Genomic DNA, 27,788 nt, shown 5'->3' with positions numbered 1-27,788 from the left:
AGATAAAAAATTTAGAAATCTCTAAAATATTTAAAGGCGTAGGGATAGATGAAATTACCTAGAGAGTTTGTTAGCAAAGTCAGTGATTCTAGGACTGAGCCCTGGGCCTCTCCTGTGTAGAGAAATCAGAAGAGATGGAAAGGATTCATCAAAGGAGACTGAGAAGCAGTAGTCAGTGAGGTGTTAAAAGAAACAAAACAAAATAAAACAAAAATCCTGAGAGCTGGGTATGTGCTTTAAGCCAAGTAAAGAAGTTATTTTAGGGGCAGAGTAATTGGCTGCTTTAGAAGTTTCTGCTAGGGGCTGTTTGCTGGCTCAGGCAACATGGGATTACTGGTGACTCCAAGCAATAAAATTATTTTTAAATATTTATTTATGAGAAAGAGATAGAGATAGAGATAGAGAGAAAGAGAGAGAGAGAGAGAGAGAGAGAGAGAGAAGGGGGGGGAGGGAGAATGGTTGTGCCAGGGCCTCTGCAAATGAACTCCAGATGCATGCATCACCTTGTATATCTGGCTAATGTGGGTACTAGGGACTAGAACCTGGTCCTTAGGCTTCAAAGACAAGTGCCTTAACCACTAAGCCATCTCTCCAGCCCCACAAGCAATAAAATTCTGAGATATGATAGGGAATAAAACTTGACTAGGGTAGGCTCAATCAGTGGGAGTGGAGAGGATAATGCCACAGCTGGCCCAGGCGCTTTTCAAGGAACTTGAGGGTGAGGTGGAGGACAGAACAGAAACACGGAGGTAGTGGGAGAAAGTTGTGGGTTATGGAGGTTTCTGTTTTTCACTTTTTAAAAGACAATGCTGCTTATTGTTTGTGTGCTGATGAGAATGATCTAGAAGGTGGGATGGCCCAGCAGAGAGGTGATACAAAATGCTTGAATAAAACTAAGGAGGCTTTGGCCTATGCTGAAGTTACCTTCTTGTTTCTGGGAGAAAACACTGGACCAAATGCAGCTGGTGGGAGGAAATGATTTACTTTGGTTTACAGTCTCTAGGGGAAGTTTCATGATGGCAAAGGAAATCATGGCATGAGCAAAGGTTGGACAATACTGCTTGTGACAGCAGATAGAAGACAGGAGCAAAAGAATAAGCTGAGGACTGAAGGGATTGCTTAGTGGTTAAGGTGTTTGCCTGCAAACCTGAAGGACCCAGGTTCAATTCCCCAGGACCCACATTAGCCAGATGCACAAGGGAGCATACATGTCTAGAGTTTATTTGCAGTGGCTGGAGGCCCTGGTATGCCCATTCTCTCTCTCTCTTTCTCTGTCAAATAAATAAATAAAAATATTTTAAAAAAGAATAAGCCAGGCTCTGCAAGGGGAAGCTGTCTATAGTACCCCAAAGCCCATCCCCAACAACACACCTCCTCCAGAAAGCCTGAACTGCCACCAGCTGGGGATGAAACATTCAAATCACATGAACTTATGGGGACATCTGATTCAAACCACCACAGACTGACCAAGAGCCTAGGCTTATACAGGAAAGGTGAGAGATCTGATAGTGTGGAGAGAAACTGAGTAGACTGGATCATGGAGAATGGGAGGAGGGACATTTCTGTCTCATGCACTGGCTTATTGTTCAGGGCACGCTATTGTCTTAGTGGCTTTAGTGAAGTGGTCTTCCTTCAGTAATGTGAACTAAGATTTATTAATGAGGCAAAATTTGATATTCATCAGGCTATGACTTTCACATTGCATGTTTTAAAATTAATATTTATTTAGTTATCTGCAAGCAGGAAGAGATAGAAGAGAGACAGAAAGAATGAGTACACCAAGGTCTCTAGTCTTTGCAGATGAACTCCAGATGCATATGCCAGTTTGTGCATCTGACTTTATGTGGATATGGGGAAATTGAAGCCAGGTCATTAGGCTTTTTAGGCAAGACCCTTAACTGCTGAACCATCTCTCCAGCCTACATTGCATGTTTAATCTGAGAAGCTGAACTCACAATAATTCAATAGCACATTCAGCAGATACTTTACAACTTACACAGTGTCTTGCCACGTACAGCTAGAATACCCATTGAGGAGGGTGTGTCAGAGTTGGCGACAGGTAGATTGTCAAAATGGTAATCCCTGAATGCATGTTTACTCAGCCCTGGACTCGAGCTTCAACTGATGAAGATTGGGACATTTTATCTTAGTTGGATGCCTGAATTTCTGCAGGTCCATGTAAGACTTTTCACCTAAAAAAGAAGAGTTAGGTAAAATGTTAATTAAGCCAAACTAGTCTAGAAATGGGTTAAATTCCTAGTAAGATCATAGTACTGTGGTGGTCTGAATGTAAATGTCCCCATAACTTTAAATGTTTGTGTTTAAGCTTCCTACTTAGTTTACCAGCAGGCAGGCTGAGCCCTGCTGGAGGAGGCAGGTCACCAGGGGTTAGGTCTTGTGTCCTGGTTGTTCAGCGACATCTTGCTTGGTGTCTCTCTCTGTGTGGATAGATGATGAAGTGAGCTTTCTCTGCCTGGATGAAGGTTCTCCTGAAACTGTAAGCCTGAAATAAGCCCTTTCCTCCCATAGGCTGCTTCTGGTAGGGTGTTTCATCCCAGAAATGAGAAGCTCACTGCAACAAATACTGATACGAGTGGCATTATAGATCATTGGAGACAAAAACACATTCTTTCTCCAGTAAATGACATTGAAGCAATAGACTTTTAAAAGAGAAAATGAAGTTTGAACTTATCTTTTAACATACAAAAATAAGTTTTGGGTTGGATAGATGGATTAGGGTTAAGGCATTTGCCTGTAAAGCCTAAGGACCCGTGTTTTGACTATTCAGATCCCACATTAGCCAGGCACACAAAGGTGAGGGAAGTGCAAGGCCACACATGCCCACTAGGTGGTGCAAGCATCCGGAGTTCGATTTTAGTGGCTGAGGCCCTGGTGTGCCAATTCTCTCTCTCTAAAATTAAAAAAAAAGTTTCATTTGTATTACAGTTTGATATATAAAAAGGAGACTATTAAAGACTTAAAAGAAAATGCAGAAAGATATGTTTATAGTCATGGAAAGGGAAACAACTTCTTTAAAAAGACCTAAAACCTAGAAGGCATACAGGAAAGGGTGAACACATTTGAGTACATGAAAAATTATAGTCAGGCCTATAATTCTAGCACTCAAGAGGCTGAAGCAAGTGGATTACCAGGAGTTTGAAACCAGCCTGTGCTATGTAATTGTAGTCTGGCTGTGAGACCTTATTGCAAACAAATAGACACACCAAATCAATAAAGCTCATTATGAATGGTAAAGGAAGTTAAAGATAACTTACTCCAATTTAGAGGCAGATGTGATGGGGTAGAGCGTGGGGGGGGGGGGGCGGTTGAGGAAGAAATTTGGCTCACTTAAAATGAAAAGTAACACCAGTAAACCGTATTTCTTGTAAATCAACAGCAAAAAACAAATTATCCAATAGACACAAGTAAGTAACATGGTAGGGCACATAAAATAGGCCATCAAAAGACAATTTTTGAACCTTTAAGTAGCCAGTCAACATGTAAATAGATCCTTGGCCTCACTAATGATGAAGAAAAAGCAAGTTAAAAACCATCTTATTGGTAAAAATTAGTAAGATAGATAATATTTACTGATAGGAATAGAATGGATTGAGAGGTCGTTTGCTATCCTATTAGAGGTAGAATACATTGGCGTAATTCTTTAGACGGGTAATTTACAGTATCTTTTAAATCATATATGTTTAGTACCTACTCCTTGCCTTCAGCCTTGCAGATTTTCAGCCTGAATGTCTAAAAAAAAATTCTGTATGTGAGCATTCCTTGTATTTGTGAAAGCAAAATGCTTGAAACGGTCTGAATGCCTTTCAATGGATTATTGGTTAAAACAAAATCTAATACAACCATGCAATTCAGGTCTGTTTAATTAAACACTATCCCAGAACCATGAATCTGAACCTGAGGCTGAGCACGAGTCTGTAACGTGTGACCTGTGAGGAAAACACCTTACTAATGCAAACCCAGTGTTGCTTTCTTCATGAGTGAAGGACACCTGGAAGGACGGGGGTCTCTGGGTGGCTAGAGTCCCTCTGCTTTCCATTTCAAATGCCCAGAGACATTCTGGATTCAGAGTTGCAAGTGGTCATGTTGGCACAGAGAGAATCTTCCAGTCTTGTGTGATTAGTTGCCAGCTAGCTGAAATTAGCCTCCAGGTTTACTTTTGATCAGTTCAGTTTCTCAATGCTTTCTGCAAGGATGGCAATGTCCCATATTTATAATGTCCAAAAATTCATCTTTAGTCACTTGTAATGTGATTGCTGTGGCTACCAAACTGAATTTGACATTTACTTTAACTTAAATAGAAGTGCAAGGAGCCTGCTGTGTTTAGTGGCTTCTGCATTTAACAGAGGGGGTCTTGAAGGCCAGGTCCAGTCTTCTAAACATGTTCTTACAGAAGAGCCTTCTCGGTTACATTCCTGCTCAGGAACTGAGAGGGGCTATGAGAAGGTTCAGTGAAGTCAACATTGCCATGGGCATCTCAAAGCAATTAAGCTTCTGTTAGCTTTGTTTTCAGGACTGCTCTGAAAATATATCAAGATATTAAACAAGTAAGTTTTACAATAATATGTATTATACCATTTTAATCACCTTGTGTATAATTGTAATGTATGTATTTGTATAAATCAGTATACATATACATATATATCATTAAAATGATTTTAAGCTTGATGGGCATGATGGCACACACTCACCACTCAGGGCCTAGAGACAGGAGGATTATCGGAAGTTTGATGCCATCCTGGTTTACATAGTGAGTTCCAGGCCAGCCAGGACTACATCACAAAACTATTATGTAATTTTTTTTTTCTAGGGAGACATGAACAAATGTGTATTCACACCTAATCAAGCAAAGATCAAAGAAATAAATCCACTCAAATCTAGTTTATTGTAGTTCCCACAGAAGCATGGGTGATTCCAGGGCAGTTGTGTAGCCAGGAAGTTCACCCAAGAATGGTTCATAAAAGTTAAATTCCTAGAGCTCGCAACTCAAATGGCAGGCAGTTCCACAGAAGGGTCTCCTATCTCGCAGCGATTGCTTACTGCCTATGTAACCTTGGTGAGTCTTGTAACTTCTGGACCTTTCTGAGCCTTGTAGGTTTCATTAGCTTCTTGAGGCTTGAGCCTCCCATCTCCTCCTAGAAGGAGTGCTTTATTTGTATGAAATAGCTAACCCACATGTACTGATTCAAAACACACATACATACACGCATGTGCACACATATGTACAAGGTCTGAGGAGATGGAGCAGTGGGCAAGAGCACTTGCTATGAAAGCATGAAATAAAGACCTGGGTTTGGATCCCCAGAAGCCTTTTAAAGCCAAACTTGTTTGCATCCAGTACCTGGAATCCTAGTGTGCCTACTGTGAGATGTAAGAGGTGGAGATAGCAACTCCCCCCGCCCCCACACTTGCAGGCCAGCTAGCCCAGCGCACAAAGCAGCACACAGGAGACTCTGCCTCAAACAAGGGAGAAGATGGGCCTGACGTCTGAAGTGCGCACACACACACACACACACAAGGATATTTTTTTCAAAAGAAAGAAAAATAAATAACCTAGGTAAATACTTCTGTAAAGCAGATTTCCTGAAGCAGAGAGAGTAAATCGATAATAATTGATATCATTTTCTGGTTTGTTTTCATGTATTTCTAAGCTAGGGGAAGGAAAGTGTTAACATTTGGTATCACGCTCTCATTTTTTTTTTTTGTATATTTCTATACATTTTCAAGATGCAGTGATCTTTTCATAGGTGGAAGAATGGTGGGGAGACGCAGACATGGCCGTGTCTGTGGAAAGGGGCTTGTTAAGTGACAGGGACAAGGATTGGCCTCATGTCCTGACCTGAAACCTCACATCCAGGTAGAAGTAAGAAACAGAGGTCGAGATTGGTTCTCCCAACTCCAAGACCTTGCTGTCTTCCCACAATCCTTTCTTCCCACTCCCATTTGGCACACCCATTTCCATCTTTTGTGAAGCCTGTATGAGTAACCCACAGCCACATATTATCTTTCCCTATTTGAATTCTCAGGGAATTTTGTGCTCTGTTGAACTTGTGATCAACTGTGAGAGATGTCTGGCTTCTTTCTACTCTTTTAAAATTAAGGTGTTGTTATCAACTGGCTGGGGTCCTTCTGCTCTGTGCTGATGGGGACTCTCAGTCAGCCAGGAGAAATGTGTTCATGAATGGCAGTCCTGGGGAATGCCCAAGGCCTGGGACTATACTAATACACCCACAGGCTGGTGGCTCCAAGCCCATTCAAGATCGGCGACCCAGGCTCGTGGTTGGTAGGCTCCTCACTCTGGTTCCTAACCATCAGTGGCCCGGCATGTTGCAGCCTTTGGTAGTCTCAACTTTTTCTTTTATTGACAACTTCCATAATTGTAAACCATATCCCATGGTAATTCCCTCCATCCCCCCACTTTCCCCTTTGAAACTCCACTCTCCATCATATCCCCTCCCCCTCTGAATCAGTCTCTCTTTTATTTTGATGTCATGATCTTTTCTTCCTATTATGATGGTCTTGTATAAGTGGTGTCAGGCTCTGTGAGGTCATGGATATCCAGGCCATTTTGTGTCTGTGGAGCATGTTGTAAGGAGTCCCACCCTTCATTTGGCTCTTATATTCTTTCAAACCACTTCTTCCACAATGGACCCTGAGCCATGGAAGGTGTGACTGAGATATTTCCTTGATGACCACTCCTCTGTCACTTCTCAGCACCATGGTGCCTTTTGAGTCATCCCAAGATCACCACAATCTGAAAAGAGAAGCTTCTCTAACCAAAAGTGAGAATAGCATTAATGTATGAATATGAACATTAAGAGAAGTGCTTACTGGGCAGTTTGGTGAGCATAGTATACATTAAGCCAGACAGCAGCAGACATTAAACCTCTAGGGCTCATGACTATACCTGTTGTAGGTTTTCAGTATCAGGGATGTTTTCCCTCCCTTAGAATGGGCCTCCAGTCAAATTAGATGGCTGTTAGTTTACCCCATAACAGATGTGCCACTATTGCACCTGTTGGGTCAATTAGCCTGTCTGGCCAAATATAAGGCTTGCAGTGTCCACTGTTGAGTATCTTCACTGGTGGTATCTCTTTCTCCCTTTGAACTACATGTAGAATGGCTTCTTCCAGCTTTCTGTCAACTGGTCTACATGGAGGAGGTTATCAGCTTAGCTCCAACAGTATTTCTCAGTGACCTTGCAGACCAAGTATGTGGAGTCTTCAGCAATAGGGTCTTACCATATATTCCTGGTGGGAAACCAAGGGTCTTAGCAATGGCCTATAATGTTTTGGGGGCATCAGGGACCTCCGTGGCCAAAACTCACTGGAAGGTATTCCATCCCTGGCACTGAAAATTTTCTAGTAATAATCTATGGCTCCTGTGTGTTCCATTGTTCAAAAAAGTAGGTTTCCATATGACTTCTATCATCTTAGATTTTGATTAGGCCTCCCTCCACCTTTCCTTACTCAATCTCTTCCCCTGACCACACTTAGGCCTTTTTACCCCCATTAATCTCTTCTGCATATATATATAATACCATCCTATTAAGTTCCCCTTCCCTCCCTTTCTATTCCTTGTATGTCTCCTTTCTAGATAACTGGCCTCTGTTATTGAGCTTTCTTCTTACACAGAAGTCCAGTCATTTGTAGCTAGGATCTACATATGAGAGAGAAAATGCAATGTTTGGCTCTCTGGGCCTGGGTTATCTCACTTAGTGTAATCCTTTCCAGCCTCAACTTAAAAAAAATTTTTATTTATTAGAGAGAGAGAGAAAGAGGGAGGGAGAGAGAGAGAGAGAGAGAGAGAGAGAGAGAGAGAGAGAGAGAGAAAGAGAAAGAGAGAGAGAGGAGAGAGAGAGAGCGAGCAAGTGGGAGAGAGAGAGAGCAAGCAAGCAAGTGGGAGAGAGAGAGTGAGAGAAGGAGAGAGAGCTAGCGAGCAAGTGGAAGAAAGAGAAGGAGAGAGAGAGAAGGAGAGAGAGTGAGCGAGCAAGTGGGAGAGAGAGAAAGGAGAGAGAAAGAGAGAGAGAGAGAGCAAGTGGGAGAGAGAGAGAGAGGAGAGAGGAGAGAGAGAGAGAGAGAGAGAGAGAGAGAGAGAGCAGGTGGTAGAGAGAGAGAGAGAAGGAGAGAGAGAATGGGCATGCCAGTGCATCCAGATACTGCAAACGAACTCCAGATGCATAAGCCACCTTGTGCATCTGGCTTATGTGGGTCCTGGGGAATCAAGCCTGGATCCTTTGGCTTTGCAGGCAAGTGCCTTAATTAAGCCATCACTCCAGCTCAGCCTCAACTTTTTAAAAATAGTTTATTCAAATTTAATTTTTATTTACCTATTTGATAGAGAGAAAGAAGCAGAGAGAGGGAGAGAATAGGTGCACCAGGGCCTCTAGCCACTGCATACAACCTCCACATACATGTGCCACCTTGTGCATCTGGTTTATGTGGGTCCTTGGGAATCAAACCTGGGTCCCTTGGCTCTGAAGGCAAGCACCTTAATCACTAAGCAATCTCTCCAGCGCCAGCCTCAACTTTTGATAGTGGTGTCTTTAAATCATGTCCCAAGAATAATATAAAAAAGTACTTTATCAAAAAGACGGTAGGAGGCCGGGTGTGGTGGTGCACACCTTTAATCCCAGCACTCGGGAGGAGAGGTAGGAGGATCGCCGTGAATTGGAGACCACCCTGAGACTCCATAGTGAATTTCAAGTCAACCTGAGCCAGAGTGAGACCCTACCAGAAAACCTAAAAAAAAAAAAAAAAAAAAGATGGTAGGTCTCCCCTGTACTCACCTGCACAAAGTTTCCTATAAACATTTACTAAATTGACTAAATTCTAGATTTTTGCCTGTGTTCTGTTGTCAGCAGACTAGCTTCTTCCAGTATCCTCCTTTCTTTGCTAGTAATTTGGTATTTGTTTGAATGAAACAACAAATTAAGACAATGGTTTTCCATGTTCTAGACATGAAGTGAGAATGCCTGATAAATACTGTGGGATATCATGTGGTGTGTATGATAGTAATAACATTTGTGAGTAGAAGCAACTTACTCTGTTTCAGGATTGCTATGGGCAATTAGGATTCTAAACTTGGAGTAAAAATAAGTGCTTGCTATACATTCATTATCAAGCACACATGCCCTTACATGTCCTCCCCCCATGCTGACTTACTATGAGAGTATTTGCAACCCCTTTCTTCTAGCTGTGGGTGCGAAACCACAGTGTGGTATGGCTCACGCACTCTTGATGGGCTCACGTGGCAGTGCCAGTGTCAGCTCCTGGCTCGTGAGAGCTCAACATCCTCTTACTCTTTCTTTGAGCTCCTGTTTTGCTTCCTCCTTTGGCATAAACCAAAGGTACTATACTTTCTTTGTGCTTTAAAGAAAGTAACAAGAGGGGCCTGGGAAGATGGGGTTCCGTAGATAAAAGCACTTGCTGAACAAGCGTGAGTACAGGAGCTCGGATCCCCAGAACCGACTAAGTGCTGGATGACTGTAGCAGCCAACCCGCAGTCAGCACCTCAAAGGTGGAAGGCGGAGATGGAATCCTCAGGGGAAAAACAAAAAACAAAAAACTAGCTAGCCAGTTAGACTAGCTTAGTCAGTGAGCTGTGGGTTCAGCGAAGAGGCCCTGGCTCAGTGTTAAAGTGGAGAGCTACTGAGGAAGCAGCGTGAGGAACTCGCCCTCTGGTCTCATGCACACACGCGCTTCCGCATGTACCCACACATGCACCTGCACACACATCAAAAAAAAAAAAAAAAAAAAAAGAGCAGCAAACTCTTGCTAATGTCCCATAGTTGTGTGGGCCAAACAATTCCTGTCATGCTACATGGGTAACTTTTTAGACAGCTCTGTTCTAGATGTGAGAACTCAGGCTTTCAATCTTGGCACTCAAACAATAAAAAGGGCTGTTCTAGATCACAGCAAACAAATCTTGTGAAGTGGCCCCTGGAAATGGCTGGGGTGCTACGCGGGGCTCAAAGCCCATGACTCCCACACGGTCGGTCCACCTACTTCTAGAAGTTTTTCTTGCTGTGGTTGTGATTGCGATTGCGAGAACTCCTTTTCTTTTTTCGCCGTTTTGCTCTTTAAGAAGCTTTCCCCCAAACAGACTCTGCTTTCTCATGTATATGTGAGGGGCGAGCCATCCTGGGCATAGCTGTGGGTGGGATCGGGCAGCTGCCACTGTGAGGTGACCCTGTAGAGAAGTGGCCAGAGCTCTGACCTGTGCGTTTTCAATTGGTTGTAATGTGCTCTTGGAAACAAGTTTTTGTAAATCTTTCCATTTTTGTAAAATTAATTCTGCCAAAATGTACAGCTCTTCACCTATATTCATGAAAACGCACACATGTGTGTGCATGCACGTACACACACACACACACACACACACACACACACACACACACACACACACACACAAAACCATAGACACCATTCATCAAGCCAGCCAGCCATCTGGGTACTGATGTAAACCAAGATTTCTTATTGAAGTTGATTTTTTGAAAATATTTTGTGTACCTAATAGTATGGAAATTAATTATGTAAAATATTTAGAATTCATTTCTGACTAGAAGTGTGCAGTTATTGTAGAAAGAATCATTGAGGCACATGTGTTTAACTGATTTATTTATACATTGTTTGTATTTAACATGTAAATACCTCTCCTCCATCTCTCCTCTACCTCAAGTTTGTTTCAGTTGAAATCACAGATGATATGATCACAAAATGACTGGCAAAGGTCTCTCCCCCCCCCCCCCTGACAATTTGAGAGCCAATGTAATAAACAACGAAGGTGCATTGAGATGGTAAAGTGAGAGAGGCGATATTAGTGTGAAGAGGTTCTGGGTGTAATGTTGTAGGGATTTGGGCTTGGTGTGCCTGTCTGTCCCTTGATTTAGGCAGATGGCCTCTTAGTACTCTGGGATTAGCCTTCAGTACTGAAGGGTGTTTGCAGTGGACAGTGAGACACGAAGTTGTACTTCACATGTGGTGTCTCTCTATGTAGACTATGCAGAAATGAGATAGAAGCATGTCCCCACTGACTTCTCACATATTTGTCTATCAGTTTGAATCTGGTGCTATTTCCTTATGAAGGTAGAAAATACATCCCAGAAAACTAAAAGAGACCTAGAAACGGAAACGTAAGTCAGGCACAGGTTGCAGAAGTGGGTACTATAAAATGTCAACTATTCAGGCCACTGCTGACTTAACTAAGTTGCATCAGATGCTTTGTTCCTTTGGCTGTGATCATAGTCTATAGTCACTGAAGAACTTTGCAAAAGATACCAGTCAGTTGAAATGCTGGTAATAGTCAATACTCCATTGGAAAGGTTTGCCAACGTCAGTGTCCTCTGGGAAGTAGACTCCAAGACAGAATTAGAAGTCAAAGAGGTTACCGTGGGAAGACACCCACGCGAGCTAAAGCGGAGTAAGTGGAGGAGACATGGGGGCCTCTCAGCTGCGGTGCAGGTCTGACAGCTGTGAATGGAAGGGTGGTGGAGCCTCAGACTTCAGTGAGGCTGTAAGAAAGTTATGGCCAGGTTGATGTGGAGCCCAGAGCAATGGCTGCTTTTTAGGGATGACACTAGGCAGAAATCCCTTCACAGGTTTCCCAGATGTGGAAACAGTGTGAGTAAGAGTGTAAGTGATGCTTGGGTACTCCCACAGATTCTGAGTGGGACAGCATCAGCTGAGCACAGTCTTCAAAAGAGGCTGGGGCTGGGCTGTAGTCCAGTGTTAGAATGCTTGCCCGGCCTGTGCAAGGCCCTGCGTTCTGTCCCCAGCACTGCAGAATAAAAGGCTGACTTAAGTGGCATATATTTACAGTCATCACACAGGTGACTTGTAATTTGATAAACACTTAATTGTTCCTAGTTTGGTACAAGAATTGGGCTAGGTCCTTTTGAGGGTTTTGGAAGGTCATTCATGTATTTGCTCACTGTAAAATGCATTCCACAGATGCTTATTGAGGGGCCACCTCATTCCAAGCACCCGCTTCTGTGCTGAATGCCCATCATCATTGCATCCCAAGACCAGTGCTGAAATGCATATCGCACCGTCTCCTTTTGAACAGGCTTTTGCTGGTGGTTCTTGGAATGCTGTAAAATTCACATGTTAGATACCATATACACAGAGCCTCCCGATGTGATTTCCCTGTGTGTGTGTGTGTGTGTGTGTGTGTGTGTGTGTGTGTGTTTGTGTTCTGGGAAATAAAATCACTTGCCTTTCCTCACATTTTCCTTAATGGATTACAATGTAGTGATCAAAGAGACAGGAATTAAGTTCTGCAGAGTCCTCAGCAGGCAAACATGGAAGTGCTTACTCTTACTCATCACGCTGTGGTGAGGCCATACTTGCATGCTTTAGTCTTCTGCCAAGAATCCTGTGCTTTAAATAGTCTGTAAGGAATATATATGAGGTATGAAAATGCTGCAATGCTGGCAGGCTGAAGAGAAGGCCAAGTCTGTTGAAAGGCTCTTTCTGCGATGTGACAGCCAGTGTGTACTAAAACCGCAGGGTGAAGAGACGTCGGTAATGACATTCAGGCCATGTTCTATTTTGCATGTATTTTAGGATTCTAAGGGAGCCTTATTGATCAACTTTTCTTTCTCCAAATAGCAACCACTTTCCAATGCCTACTGTAGCTGCTTCTGCCGCTGAGCTTCTTGTGCGATGGCGTTTCCTAGCTCTGTTCCATGTGCGCTGACGCAGACGCTGTGCAGGGCAGTTCATTTTGCATCAGCAGAGATGCCTTTACCGCTCAGCTGTGGCTGCTGCACGCACCATTAGTGCGGCCTGCAGTGGGTTTAATGTTATTTCTAACCCGCCTTCACCTTGTGCCGTTATTTTAATTTAAGACCAACTGTTCAGCCATATGGAGCAGTTTGTCATTCAACATCTGTATGTTCTTGCAAAATATGAGTTTGTCTGTGTGCTTTATGCCTTCAAATGTGCCATATTTCATGGAAAAGACAAATCTTCTCATTTTATTAATGTTGTCAATGACTTTGCTCCAATTTACTTTTCCCATGGAGAGTTTAATGTTGGACCGGGATGCTTTTTAAAGCCATGAAGAAATGTATATTTGTTCTATACGTTAGCTTTTCTTTGGCCCCCAGATAGGCACCCAAGTACCTTGCTGACCATTAGTTTTTGGGTTTTGAAAATTATTCAACTTGTACCCAATTTCTTCCAGTCAGAAGATACCAGGAATCCAAAAATGTATCACAAACAGTATATGCATCAGAATATTTTGCTCATTCCACTCTGATTTCATGTCTGACATCATTCTACTTTCATGAAATTATTCATGGGTATTTTGCTTAGGTTCAACCATCATTTCTCCATGCATGTAGCCTTGCTTTTTGAACTTCCAGGGCTTTATTATACAACAGGGAGGGCCACACCTTTCCTACCAACCCCTAATTTTTTGTAAGGTTATCACTCTGAGATTCCTAGAACCCCTTACATGTATGATCCATGAAACCTTTGAATCAAACTTTCCAGACTCCATGGGTGGTGTGAATGAGGAGGTGCTTAGAATCTCTGTTTATTCCACTCTTCCACAAATATAATTCATTAGAGGCGAATCTGAGGCTAAGAATAGAAAATTGGAGACACTTGGCTTCTCTTACTGTTGACATCTGAGAAGACCAGGCAATGTTCGAAAGAGCTGGCTTTACAATGTCCAGCGAGGTACTCTTGGACAAGTTACTTATCTGTTCTGTATTTGAGATTTTCCATTCATCATATTAGCTACAAAATGTTTCACAGCCTAAAACATTAATCGCTGGACAACAATGAGTAGCCCACATGAACACTGTCTTTTCAGGACCATGACCTGACAGGAAGTAACATATTATATTTGTTTCTCTCTTTATTTGCATATTTACATCTTTACATGTAGGCATGTTAGGGTGTCTGGCTCTGGAATCTGGCCTAAATAATTTGGAAAGGCATAGATTAAAGGACTTAATATATGCAAAAGTACCTAAACTAGTATTTGGCACATCATAAGTCCTGAATGAATCTTAGGTCTGAGTTTTACCTATATAGGTTTTAGATTCTTATAAGGAATTCACAAGTACTAGGCCTTTTGGCTGGGGTAAGTTTATGATTAAGAGGGCATCACTCCTGTGTTTATGTTTCCAGAAGCTTTAACTAATTAAACAAGAAGGTAAAGTGAGATAATTTATAATAAGGACCTTGGCATTAAGGGCTTATGCAGTAGGGTAAGTGACAAGTAAGATATTTCTAAGAAGTGATGGTTGTGTTAAGGCAGAAGTTGACCACATGCACAGATAGGAAACTGTCATCATTTGGGGAAAGCTTGTGCTTTTGTTCTCCAAATTGTAGGAGTGTCTCTCTCTAACTCATTTCTTTGCCTAAGACCAGAGGAGAGCTTGTCTTCTTGGGAAGTCCCTTGGAGCTTGAGCATGAGGAGAAGTAATGGGGAGTATACCGATGTTCTTAGTATAGTATGTTCGCAGGAAAGGGTCAAGTGCTTGGCTTTCCAAAACCATGCCATCCAGCCAGCCTTGAGCAGTGGTGGTTGGGGAGTACCTGGACACCTCGAGACTCTTCCATGTCCGCACTGGGAGGGAGGAAATATTGCGTACAGAGTGGACGCATTTGCCTCCCTCCCCAGATCTCTAGTCTGTTCTCAAGTTTCTACTTTCAGGAATGTGTGGACTAGGATATTAGACTATCACACTTTGACAATTCCCTCTAGACTTAAGAATAAAATACATAGGTCCAGGAGCAAGAGAATCTCCTTTAAATAATGTGCTTTGCACAGTGCTTGGTATAGAGTTGGAAGTACTACACCCCAGTAACCTTTCTGCTGGGTTCTTGAATATCACAGGTATGTTGCCATGAGGTGCATTGAAAAAGAAATGAGTGAATACCCTGTAATATCAATGTTTTATTATTTTAAAGATGAACAATTGTTTCTTAATATAACATTAAAAGCTTAGGGTAATGTTTAAATTTCCAGTAGTATGAACACTTTTCAATTTCAGTTATTTTATATAACTCATATTTATTCTTGAAATTAACTTATGGTAACTGGTAATTGGCTACCTTTTAATTTTTTCCTTCCTGAATTATGACATTTAGCACATTAGTACTCACTACCACATTGACAGAAAGTAAAAAGAATATAGAGAAATGTTTTATATATGTATCATTTTTCTACTGGTGTTGATTTTCATACTATGTCAATCATGAGTCCTGCCTTCTACGTTAAGAAGATACAAGGGGACTGGAGAGAAGGCTCAACAGTGAAGGCGCTTGCCTTCAAAGCCTAAGGACCCATGTTAAACTCTCCAGATCCCGCATTAGCCAGAGACACAAAGGTGAGGCACACACAATGTCACACATGCCCACTAGGTGGTGCAAGCATCCAGACGTCGACTTCAGTGGTTGAGACCCTGGCATGCCAATTCTCTCTCCATTCCCAAAAAAATAAATAAATAAATAAAGATACAAAGGAGGCTTGAGAAATTGCTTAGTGGTTAAAGCACTTGCCTGCATAGCTTAAGGGCCCAGGTTTGATTTCCTAGTACCCACATAATCCAGATGCACAAGGTGGCACGTGTGTCTGAAGTCTGTAGTGGCTGGCGGTCCTGGTGTGAACATTCTCCCTCCCTTTCTCTCTCTCTCTCTCTCTCTCTCTCTCTCTCTCTATATATATATATATATATATATATATATATATATATATATATAAAATAAAATATATATAAAATCTGCCTTTTTCTTTCCCTCTCAACTAAAATAAATTATAAAAAATATTTTAAAAGATACAAAGAGTTAAATGAACAGCTTTAATGAGATTTATAAAAAATAAAAGGCATAAGTTAATGTTTGCTATGAATATTACTTTATTATTTTAAATAATTCATACTAAAATTTTAAAAGAATTCTTCTCTGTAATTAAGCATTCTTTCTCTCTAATAATGAGCTTTTCCAGGGCACTATTTGTCACAAACTGCATTCTTATAGGTTGTGTTATCTTTCTTTGTTCTCCTCTTATCCCTGACAAATCCTGACCTTGTGAAAGATGTGTATTTCTGCCCCTACCTCATGGTAATGGGAGTGGAAGAAGATGGGAAGGTACGATATTATTCACTCATGTCACTATAAGCTTATGTAGTGGGTCCTTCCAGAAATAGAGGAAGTGTTAGCTTGAAAGCTTTTATAGCAAATTCTTACATGTTTATTTGAAATTTACCTTGATAATCAATGTAATCATATCTAATATCACTCAATCAATGAATGTCATTCATATCATCCTTTTTAAAAAGTTTATTTATTTTATGAGATGGATAGATAAATAGATATTGAGATTGAGAATGTACACACCAGGTACTCTAGCCACTGCAAACAAACTCTAAATGCATGCACCATCTTGTGCATCTGCCTTTATGTGGGTACTGGGAAATCAAATCTGGTACTAAACTTAGGCATTTCAGGCAAGTATCTTAACTGTTGAGCCATCTCCATCTCCTCTCTCTATATCACTCTTTTTTTAAAAAAAATTGTTTATTTTTTTATTTATTTGAGAGAGACAGACAAACAAAGAGAAAAAGATAGAGAGAGAGAGAGAGAGGAGAGAGAGAATGGGTGCACCAGGACCACAGCAAGCAAACTCTAGATTCATGTACCACCTTTGCATCTGGTTAACATGGGTCCTGGGGAATCAAGCCTTGTACCGAGGTCCTTAGGCTTCACTACGCCATTGCTCCAACCCCACATCACTGCTTTGGATAGAAACACACTAGTGTTTTACCCATTTCCAAGTCTTCCTCTGCTTATTGCTCTTGAGAGAAAGTGTGTCTCCACCAGGCCTTTGTGCTTGAGGCTCTTTTTTCCATCTTCATCTTTCACTCACACATTCCCAGGCAGTTGATAGAACAAAAAGTTAAAAAAAAATTCACTCTGTAGAACTCAAATTAGAATAACTATATTTATTGCTGTTTCCTTTTACAACAGTTTTGTGGAAATTATTTACATTACTTGGGAATCCAGTACATGAGATTCTTTTTTTTTTTTTTTCCCAAAAAGCTTTTTGTGCATTTTCTAGAGCCTCTTTGCGTCTCAGGTGTTCAAATTAATCACAGTTCTTGTTTTCCAACCATTCCTCCTTATTAGTGTGTGTATGGTCTACTGTTATTCACTGCTTTTAAGGTTAGTTTTTCTACCGGTGGAATCCATCACCTAAAACAAAACTAAGATCTTAATATAACTTGTATCTAAACAAGTGCTTTATCTCTATTTCCACTGGATCCTTATTCTCAGGCAAATATTTTTTTTCTGAATTCAGAATTCAACAGCCCCTTAATTTCTGTACACATTTAAGAATTTATATTTATATATATTCCCCATAAACTTTAAAACTTTAGTGTATTCGCTCTATTTAAAGTGTGACATGTTGGATGTAAGTTCATGCATGTCTTTTACTCACCATTACTAACATGACACTCTGCTGGTAGCTGTATTTCATCACGTGACCACTATCCAGTAGCTCAAGGGTGGGTAGAGTGTTCTATGGTTTACTTATCCATTGTCCCATCTTAAAGAGTTAGCTTATTTGTAGGTATTTATAGTTGTGATGAGCTGTACGAACCATCTTTCACATGACACCTGTTTTTATCCTCTGAGAGATTCTTTAAGGAATAAAGTTTTTGGGACATATGGTGTATGATTTTGCAAATTCAGGAGATAATGCCAGTCTGTTTTCCAGAGTGAGTACACCAATTTGTACTGAACACTAAATGTCTAAAAGACCCTACAGATCCATATTCTTTCCAGAGTTTACTATTGTCAGACTTTATGTTTTGTCTTTATATGGGTATTAAATATTTTCCTATGCAATTTTTACTTTTTCATTTATTGTGCATATTTATTGCCCTGTTTGTGAAATGCTTGTGTATACATTGTTGTCCATTTTCCTAAGATAGTTATATTAGTGATTTGTAAGGAATTCTTCACGTGTTCCTGATACTTTTTGTTGGATGTATATATTTGAATGTGTTTTCTCTGGTTGTGATTTGGTCTTTTTCTATTTATGGTGTCTTCAATGATTTCAAAGTTCTTGATTTTAATATAATAAAAGATACAGTACTCTCTTATGTTCCATACTTTAATGTGATTTAATTACTTTTTCTAACCAATGGTCTAGAAAATATTTGACCATAATCTGCATGAACATATTTAACCTTTATTTATTTGTTAGAGAGTGAGGAAGAAGGGAGACAGAAGCAGATATAGTTAGATAGACAGATAGATAGATAGGTAAGAGAATGGATGTGCCAGGGCCTCTTGCCACTGCAAACAAACTCCAGATGCATGCACCACATAGTGCATCTAGCTTTGTATGGGTACTGGGAAATCCAAACCTGGGTCCTTAGGCTTTACAGGCAGGTATCTTAACCACTGAGCCATCTCTCCAGCCCCCATGAACGTATTTAATGGTTTAATTATTAACAATTGAGCTGGGTATCTCTCTACAGTTGTTCTATGAATTGAGTGGAATAAGAATTGAACTGTATGTATTCCTTTTTATAAAATTTTTATTCTATAGTTTCCATTTATTTGGCAGTAGTCCAGCAGCCTCACTTATTGCCAAAGTTTCAGAAGTGCATTTGTCTTTTTCTTGAATTTTTATTTATACTGTTGTGCAATCTCTCTTTCCTTCCTTACCTTTCTCTGTCTCACTATCTCTGCACTCACAGTTGTCTTGGAACTTTAAACTGGGCATGGTTGTCCATGCTTGTAACCCCAGCACTTGTGAGGCAGGGGCCAGAAGACGGGAGTTCAAGGCCAATCTCAGCTATGTAGTGAGCCAATCTGGCCTACATGAGACCCTGCTTTCCCCCAGTCCCCAGCACAAACCCAAAACAGCAACAAAGCGATAGATCTTTGAACTCTGGACACACATATGCATACTGAGATTGAATACTTTGTTTTTCTGCCAGGTTCTGGACATAGTAAAATCCAGTATCCGCACAGTTCTCCCGCGCATCTGGAGGATACCTGATGTGGAGGAAATAAGTTTATATCGGATATTCAACCGAGTGTTTAATCGCTTGCTCTGGAGTCGTGGCCAAGGATTATGGAGTTGTTTTTGTGATTCAGGGTAAGTTCAAACTTACCTTCTGTCGTAATTTAACATAATTCCTTCCCATCACCCTCTTTTGTTCCCGCTCTGCTACCCCTCTCCACTGAACACTTTATTTCCAATCAACCTTTCCTCTATTTTGATGTCACTTTTGTTTTGACTTCGCATTTATGCAGGTCCGGTGCAGGTAGCAACAGCTATTGTGAGGTCATGAATGTACTGACAACTTTGTGTCAGGATGTCAGCATTCTTAAGCACTCCTCCCCTTCCTTTGGCTCTTAAATTCTCCCAGTTACTCAGGAGCCTTCGAAGTTGTGATGGAGATGTCCCACTCAGTGCTGAACACTCCAGTGTCACTGCTTCTCAGTACTTGATGAGTTTTGAGTCTCCCCATAGGTCACTGCCATCTGAAAAGAGAAGCTTTTCTAACCAACAGTGAGAGCTGTGTCAATATGTGGGTAAGAGCATAAATATTTAGGGGGCAATTTAATGGACATCATATATCTATTTTTCCCACAGAAACAGTACTAGCTTCTTTCCCAATGGTTTATGACCTTCTCAGCCATACCCGTTTATTAGGTTTGCAGTATCAGGCATGGATTGCCTCTCATGGAGCAGCCTCAGATCCAGTCAGAGAACAAAGGGCAGCAGGTCTAAGTCACTTTTTTTTTTTTCTTTATGAAGGGTTTTGGTACAATGGCACTGGCCGTTTCTTAACAGACTTGAATGCAGTACTTGGCCAAGTATTAGATGTATGCACAAAAAATAAATAAATATCAAAAAAATAAAAAAGAATATGAAATATATATTTCAGGCCCTTGATTCACAGATTCACCTTGAATATTTAAGAAGGAGAGAATGAGGAGTCAAAGTGGATCATATCCTAACTCACATATTGTTCGGAACATTACATCAAATCTGAATGTTGAGGACACGGCCCCCTCATCTTTCTTTTTTTTTTCTACCTCTAAACCCCAAGTTAAGAGAAATTAACTTAATGTGAGTAATTGGATAGTAGTTCTACTCAGAATGGCTCAACAGTATGGGAAAGATAAATTCAGGCCTTTGAGGGTGGGTGTTGGTGAAGGAAGGAAAGAATTGCTCTAAATCTTAGCAGAGAGAAAAGATCATGGTGGTCTGTCAAAACACAGCCTGTTCTCTATGTGTGTTTATATAGATATAAAATTTTTCTCTGAGCCCAGACATTTAGGAATTAATACGTTATGACATATTAAATTCAAACATGTATCCTCGTGATTTTATGAAATTTTTGGGGAGTCCAATTAGCTAAGTTTATTTTATGACTTTATCTTGAAAGCTTTATGTATATATATTTTCTTATATTCATAATTTAATTTTTAGTTTGAGTTAAGTTTACTAGCATGTTATTTATTGGATGAAAGTATATACCCCTTAAGAAAAAAGAAACTGTTTATATTTAGACCTGAATATTTCAAAGAAAATGTTTCTCTCAATTAACTCATTTAAATCTTTTTTTAAAAATATTTTTTGTTCATTTTTATTTATTTATTTGAAAGTGACAGAGAGAGAAAGAGGGAGAGAAAGACAGATAGAGAGGGAATAGGCACGCTAGGGCTTCCAGCCACTGCAAACGAACTCCAGACGCATGCGCCCCTTGTGCATCTGGCTAACGTGGGTCCTGGGGAAATGAGCCTCGAACCAGGGTCCTTAGGCTTCACAGGCAAGCACTTAACCGCTAAGCCATCTCTCCAGCTCTCATTTAAGTCTTATTCCTTTTAAGAAGACTTGTCATTCATTTATGATGTACTCTTTGTGGATCATACTTCTTCTGGAAAAATAAAATAAACTATCCTATGTAGAGAAAATAAAACAAATTTTGAGAGACTAAAGCATTTTTATAAAATGCTAAATATATCAAATATCTACAGAAGAATGAAAACCAAGCCTTGAAATTTCCCATTGGGAAGACTTTTTTTTCAGGAAAATATTTTCCCTGATAATTTTCTCCTTCCTGAAAACATGCTTCCTTTTCTCTGAGGGTTGCATGAACTTGTTTATATAAAATGAGTCTGCAACCATTACCAAGTCTCAAGAATGAGAGGAGTTTCGCTTGTCCTGGCCCCACCACAGTGTGGTGAGGTGCTTGATTTTAGCATTCGCAAACACGTGTTCTAAGAATATCATGGACATGGTTGTATCTGAACATCTTTTGAAAGGTTGATCATAGTGAGAGCATGAAGCTGAATGTAAGAAAAGTAGAGGTCACAAGTTAAATTTCAACAAATTTTTAATGTCTTTGTTGACCAATATGGATGGATATGAAGGCAGATGCAGGTTGTTGGAATACTTAAATTTTGAGTAAGTAGTCTAGCTTGCAAATACTTAATATGTAATAACTTCATGTTTGTTTTTTTTTAAAGCAGGTGTTGGCAAACCATCTTGTTAGGTACCCACGGTAGGCAACATCAAAGGCCTTCAAGACAAATAGCACACGATTTAAGGTTGTTTACATAAACAGGAAAATTAATCACCTACTTTGTATTCATTAACTGCTGTTCATTCTTCCATAGTTACTAGAGATAGGGGAGACCATTTCTATTTTCTGTTTGTTGCTAGGTAAGTGGTATAGGCTGGTTGCCATTTTTAACCATGAGCATGAAGTCATGTCTGTTTCCATGCCAACAGATCCTCGTGGGAGAGCATATTCAGTAAAAGCCCGGAGGTGGTCACTTCTTTGCAACTGCAGTGTTGCCAGCGTCTGGTGGAGCTCTGCAAGCAGGTTCTCCTTGTGGTGTACAAGTACACAGCCGACTCCCGGGGGCCACTTACAGGTCCTGGGCCTGACTGGAGAAGCCCCAGGTACCGGCTTATGTTTTCTTACCCCCTGAAAAACCACAGCACAGTTTGAAATGGAGTTTTAAAAATTATTATTAAGAGTCTTTTTATTCTTACGTAGCTAGGAGAAAACATAAAGCCTGAAAATCTGCCCATGCCATCACTGACAAACTATCTTTTAAATTAGCACAATCTTTGCTTTCAAGGAACTGAATAAAGATAGCCACCACAAACCTAGGGGTCATAGAAATTATGTAACCGGAAATGAGCTTATCTGGTTCTCACCTTTTTGCTTTCAAAAACCCAGTTAGAGCCCTCAAAAATGTGGTAATAAATTGAACTTTTGTTCCCCAATAGGGCTATGTCAACATTTGTCCTTGAAATCACTACAGTCGAGAAGATGCCTTTGGTTTAATTTCACTATTCAGTATGTCTCTACCACTTCATCACCAAGCAGATCAGTAGGAGGTGAATTTTTGTCCAGTTCCATTTTAAAATTGAATTTTATGAATGTCTACTTTAAATGGGTGGCTCTCTAGGAGTCAACGAAAACAAAAATAACCATTAACCTGTAAAATTACAGATTAAATAATACATTTTGTAATTTCTCAAAAATAATTGCAATCAATATTAGAGATTAATATAACCATAGGAGTTTTTTTTTTTCTCACAGAAATTGACCTCAAGATCTTATACATGATAGGCCAGCACTCTATCACTAACTTACAGTCTCAACCCTTGTAATTTTAGTTTTATTATTTATGAATTTTAATGATACTTGGGATAAAAAAAATGCTGTTTAAGTCACGATTTCAGAAAAGCTGAATAGTATCCCACAATAGTTAGGTGACAGAAAAATACTGTGTCAATGTCAATGGACCCAATATAGGTTAAACTTTATTTTTGTAAAACAGCTAGGAATTGATCTGCTTATTAAAAAGGTATCATGTATTATAAAAACGGTATAGAATATATATATGTGACGTATATATCATACATGTATACATGTATGTATATATATCATACATGTATACATGTATATATATGACATCTACAAAAGTGACCTAACAGCAGAATGGTTCAGGATTTTCACAACAGTATTGGGAAGTAGATTTATTTGGATTTTGTCATTGTGCTATTGCAGTACCTTTTAGTCTCTATCAACTTTTGGCTAATAGTATTTGATCTCAACAATTCTATAGACAGAGTTAGTCATTGTCACTTGACATATATAAATAGAAAAATTTATTATATATTTTAATGATTTAATTGAAGCAAATAATTGAAGTAAAAGTTTTAATGCAATCGTACTAGTTAGGTATGTTACTAGTACTTTCCTGTGATTTAATAGAGGAGTAGCCACTGTGTAACCCTTATAGCACAGGAGTGAAGAGTCTCTGAGTTTAAAGGATAATGTTCTGGTACGTGATCAAGAAGACTTCAAATTTCAGGATAAAAAAGAATTTATTCACACTCTTTGTGCAAGTCCAGATTTTATCACCAAATTTCTGTTTATGGACCTTGAAGTATTTCTGTGTAATGCAAATAGATTTAGTCTTCCTGGTTACTCTGGAGAAAGAAATGATGCCCTATAGTTGCACTAGACTTCTTTCATTTTCTTCCCCTCCTGTGGCCCTGGTCCTAGAATCTTGAGTTCTTGACTTCTCAGAAGTGCTCAGGAAGCCCAGTATTTGAATACAGGCATTATGCATATCACTGTGATTCCTGCCCAAGATCAGCATTAATTTAATTTTATCCATAAACAAAAATGATGGACCGAGTAATCAAACCCTAAAAACAAAGCTAAAACTTTCGGATGATAATTTAGGAAATATTTTCACAAATTTGATATGTGTAACACTTAGAAAAGTAGCATCAGAAGTGTTTATGACAGATGCAAGGCTGAATATATTTGACTGTATTAAAATTTAAGAACATAGGATCACTGGAATACTCTATTAAAAATGGAAGATTTAACAACAGGATAGAGGAAGATCTTTGTTACCCATATAATATATGAGGAAGTTTTGTTGCAGCTGTCGTGACACATACCTCCAATCCCAATATGGGAGGTGGAGGTGGAAGTTCAGGCATTCAAGGGTTGCTTTGGCTTCACTGAGTTTGAGGCCATTCTGGGATATATGAGACCCGCCTCAAAAAAGAAGAAGAAGAAGAAGAAGAAGAAGAAGAAGAAGAAGAAGAAGAAGAAGAAGGAGGCGGAGGATGAGGGGGAGGAGGAGGAGGAGGAGGAAGAGGAAAGAAGGAAGGAGGAAGGAGGAAGGAAGAAAAGGAAGAAGGAGGAGGAGGAGGAGGAGGAGAAGGAGAAGGAGAAGGAGAAGGAGAAGAGGAGGAGGAGGAGGAGGAGGACGAGGAGTAGTAGTAGTAGTAGTAGTCTTGGATAGAGTATATTAGATATCCTAAAACCTTTAGGACAAAACAGACGATCTCCCCAGACATGAACTTTGTTTCCCCCCACCCCCAACAGTTCGGAAACAGGCATCAAGCGGGGAAGTGGTTTTTCAAGCCCACTGTTGGTAGCATGTGACAGATGTAGGATTTGGAAATTAGGTCTTGTGTCCTTCCTTCCTATATCACAGGGTTCACTTATTTGGATGGCTATTATCCAACAAGTGCAAATTCATACATATTGATGAAAATAAGAAGTTGCAGAGTTCCCATGTTGCTGGTGAAAACGTAAAATGGTGTGGTTGCTGTGGAAAACAGTTTGACAGTTTCTCCAAAAGCTAAAATATAAATGTTCATATATCAATAGATAGGCATTGAAAACAAGGACCTAAACAGATACTGGCATGCTCCTGTGTGCATTATTTATTTATTTTTTACAATAGCCTGAAGGTGGGAACACCTGGACTATCCACTAACAAGTGAATGGAAAAGAAAACACAGCCTAAACATAAAACAGAATATTACCTACAAAACAGAATTAAATCCAGTTCATGGTATCAAAGGACATACCCTGAAAACTTGCTTTCATGGAGAAGGCAAATTCTGTGATCACACCCTAAATGTGGAGAACAGGAAGCGTGTGAGTAGACATGCTCACGGGCAGAAAGGACAGCAATGGAAGTTTTTATTTTTTTCTTTCACATTTCAGTGCTCAGTAGTGACCCCCAGAGCTTCATGCCTACTAAGCAAGTGCTGCCCCACTGAGGCGTTACTGCACTCAGCCCAGAAAGAGGGGGAGATAGGAAACTTAGGGGCAAACACATACCCCGGGGTGCTGACAGAAGTATCAACTCACTGGTGGTTATATAGCACTGTGACTGTATTTAATATACTGAGTTGTATGCTTAATAATGACAAAAATAGAAGGTTTCAAGCTGGAGCAATGGTTTGGCAGTTAAGGCACTTGCCTGCAAAGCCTAAGGACCTAGCTTTAATTCCCTAGTACCCATGTGCACCATATGTCCAATATGATGCATTCATCTGGAGATCATTGCAGTGGCTAGAGATCCTAGTGTGCCCACTTCCTCTCAGTATGCCCCTTCTGTCTCTCTCAAATAAATAAGTAATATATTTTTAAAAGTTTCATGTCATAAAAAATTTTAAATACTTTCATTTACTTGTAAGCAGAGAAGAAGGTAGAGAAAGAATCAGAAAGAAGAAAGGAAGAGAGAGGGAGGGAGGATGGTCATACCAAGGTCTCTACCACTGTAGATAAACTCTTAATGCATGTGTCAGTCTGAGTTTACGTGGGTCCCGGGGAATTGAACCTGGGTGGGTAGATTTTGCAAGAAAGTGCCTATAACGTTAAACTGCTGTGCCATCTCCCCAGCACATAAATTTGAATATAATATGATTTTTTTCTTTATTAAAATAGTTTTACTAGTTTATTTGCAAGGAGAGCAAAGAGGGATAGAGAGAGAGAAAGAGAGGAAAGTGAGACAGAGAGCAAGAATGGGCATGCCAAGGCCTCTCACCACTGCAAATGCCAGATGCACGAGCCACTTTGTGCATCTGGCTTTACTTGGGTACTGAGGAATTAAACCCAGCCTGTCAGGCTTTGCAAGCAAGTATCCACCGATGAGGGGTGAGGCTGTGTGCATGCTCATCCCCGCCGGTGAGGGGTGAGGCTGTGTGCCTAAAACAAATGGAGGTAGTCTGAGGTATTTTCCCTCTTTGCAAAGTTAGCTATGAGTTATTTTGTACAAGAATAAGTTAGGACTGAAACTGTAAATGTTTTCACACTTTTGGTGCTTTATGCAAACTCTTTAGTCTATGTATTCACTTCCTGGGGCAGTCTCCTTGTTTAAAAGTAAATTGTACTATTTAACTCCATTGCAAAGAACACTTTAAAAATAACATTTGGTGTTCAGCTAGTGTGGGGTCTCCCAAGAGATACTTACTGGGACATTAAGGCAAGCACACCACTGTGTTTCCTCATAATATCTTAAAGGGTTCCTCTCCACCTGCTGTAGGTAAACAAAATGTTTCTCTCACTGTAATTTTGAATGCCTTTTCAAGTTCGTAGTGCCTTTCCTTTTGCTTTCAATTCCACAAGAAAACTTTCATCTTCATTTCTTCTGCTTCCATTAAAAACTTTAGGTTGGGCCAGAGAGATGGCCTGGCAGTTAAGGCACTTTTGCCTGTGGAGCCCAAGCACCCATGCTCAGCTCTCCAGGTCCCACGTCAGCCAGACACACAAGATGACACAAGGTTGCAAGGCCACACATGCGCACAAGGTGGCTCATGCATGTGGAGTTCAACGACAGTGGCTGGAGGCCCTGGTGCACCAATTCTCTCTCTCTCTCACAGTCTCCATTTCTCATAAAAAAATTGCAAAAAAAAAAAAAAAACGGTTTAGGTTTATGGCATATACAATGACCCTCTACTTTCTGGATTATTTTCTGCTTCATATTTCTGAAAATAATCACATACACATCCATGTTCACAAGTGGGCATTCATGTGCAATGGCAAATTCATGGAATAGACATTGTAACACCCTGGGGTCCGGAGGAGTCACAGCTGTCTGCATGGACCCGAGTCCTGCCTCTGCCATTTACTTTCTGTGGCAAGGACAGAGACCCCTAACCTTGGTATGCTGCCCGGAGATGATTCATCTGTAAAATTTGGCCAACAGTAATATTGACTTAGACAAATGTTATCAGAACTAAATATGCCAATTTTTTTTTTTTTTTTTTTGGTTTTTGTTTTTTCGAGGTAGGGTTTCATTCTAGTTTAGGCTGACCTGGAATTCACTATGTAGTCTCAGGCTGGCCTGGAACTCACAGCGATCCTCCTACTTCTGCCTCCTGAGTGTTGGGAATAAAGGCATGAGCCATCACGCCCTGCTAAATATGCCAGTTTTGTTTTTAAAACAATTGGAATGGTGATGGCCAAAGAAAACATTACTTAAGTAATTGCTAAATAAAATGTGGATTAGCTGTGATCCTATACTTTGGGATTTTATTACTATTATTTATTTGCAAAATGAAGATACTTAATTTAAAGGGATTCTGTGAGGCTGGGGGTGGTGGTGGAATATGCCTGTAGTTCCAGCCTTCGGGACGCTGAGGCAACAGAACCATAAATTTCAGTGCCAGTGGGAGACATTGCATTCCCCTTTCCAAAACAAAACAAAAAAAATGTTTAATGAATGTTACTGAAGTAATGGTGCTGATTGCTTGGAGATTCTTGTTAAGGTTTGAAGAAGTAAGTGCTTCATACCACAGCTCTCATATAATTTCCCAAGCAGGCAGGCTAGCCCATAGCAGTGGGTTTTGATGAAGCAACTTAGTTTACTTTGCACCTTGCCCTACCTACAAATTAAGCTTTTCCAAAACCAGAAGTATCAGTTCAACCATTATGTAACCAC

At 40.3% G+C, this 27,788-nt stretch overlaps 1 protein-coding gene across 2 annotated transcripts in view; it reads left to right on the top strand.

The window, feature by feature from the left end:
- Positions 1–27,788, top strand: part of Ttll7 (tubulin tyrosine ligase like 7) — a 131,345-nt gene that overhangs the window by 98,421 nt on the left and 5,136 nt on the right. For both annotated transcript variants that reach the window (XM_045138494.1, XM_045138495.1), the window contains exons 19-20: positions 18,992–19,152; positions 21,802–21,975. In XM_045138494.1, the coding sequence (XP_044994429.1) occupies positions 18,992–19,152; positions 21,802–21,975 (335 nt within the window). The remainder of the gene's footprint in view (positions 1–18,991; positions 19,153–21,801; positions 21,976–27,788) is intronic.

This window comes from Jaculus jaculus, chromosome 19, assembly GCF_020740685.1.
Source record: "Jaculus jaculus isolate mJacJac1 chromosome 19, mJacJac1.mat.Y.cur, whole genome shotgun sequence".
NCBI classification, from domain to species: Eukaryota; Metazoa; Chordata; class Mammalia; order Rodentia; family Dipodidae; genus Jaculus; species Jaculus jaculus.
Note: the sequence above shows the minus strand (reverse complement) of the source record. Positions and strands in the feature narration are given on the sequence as shown.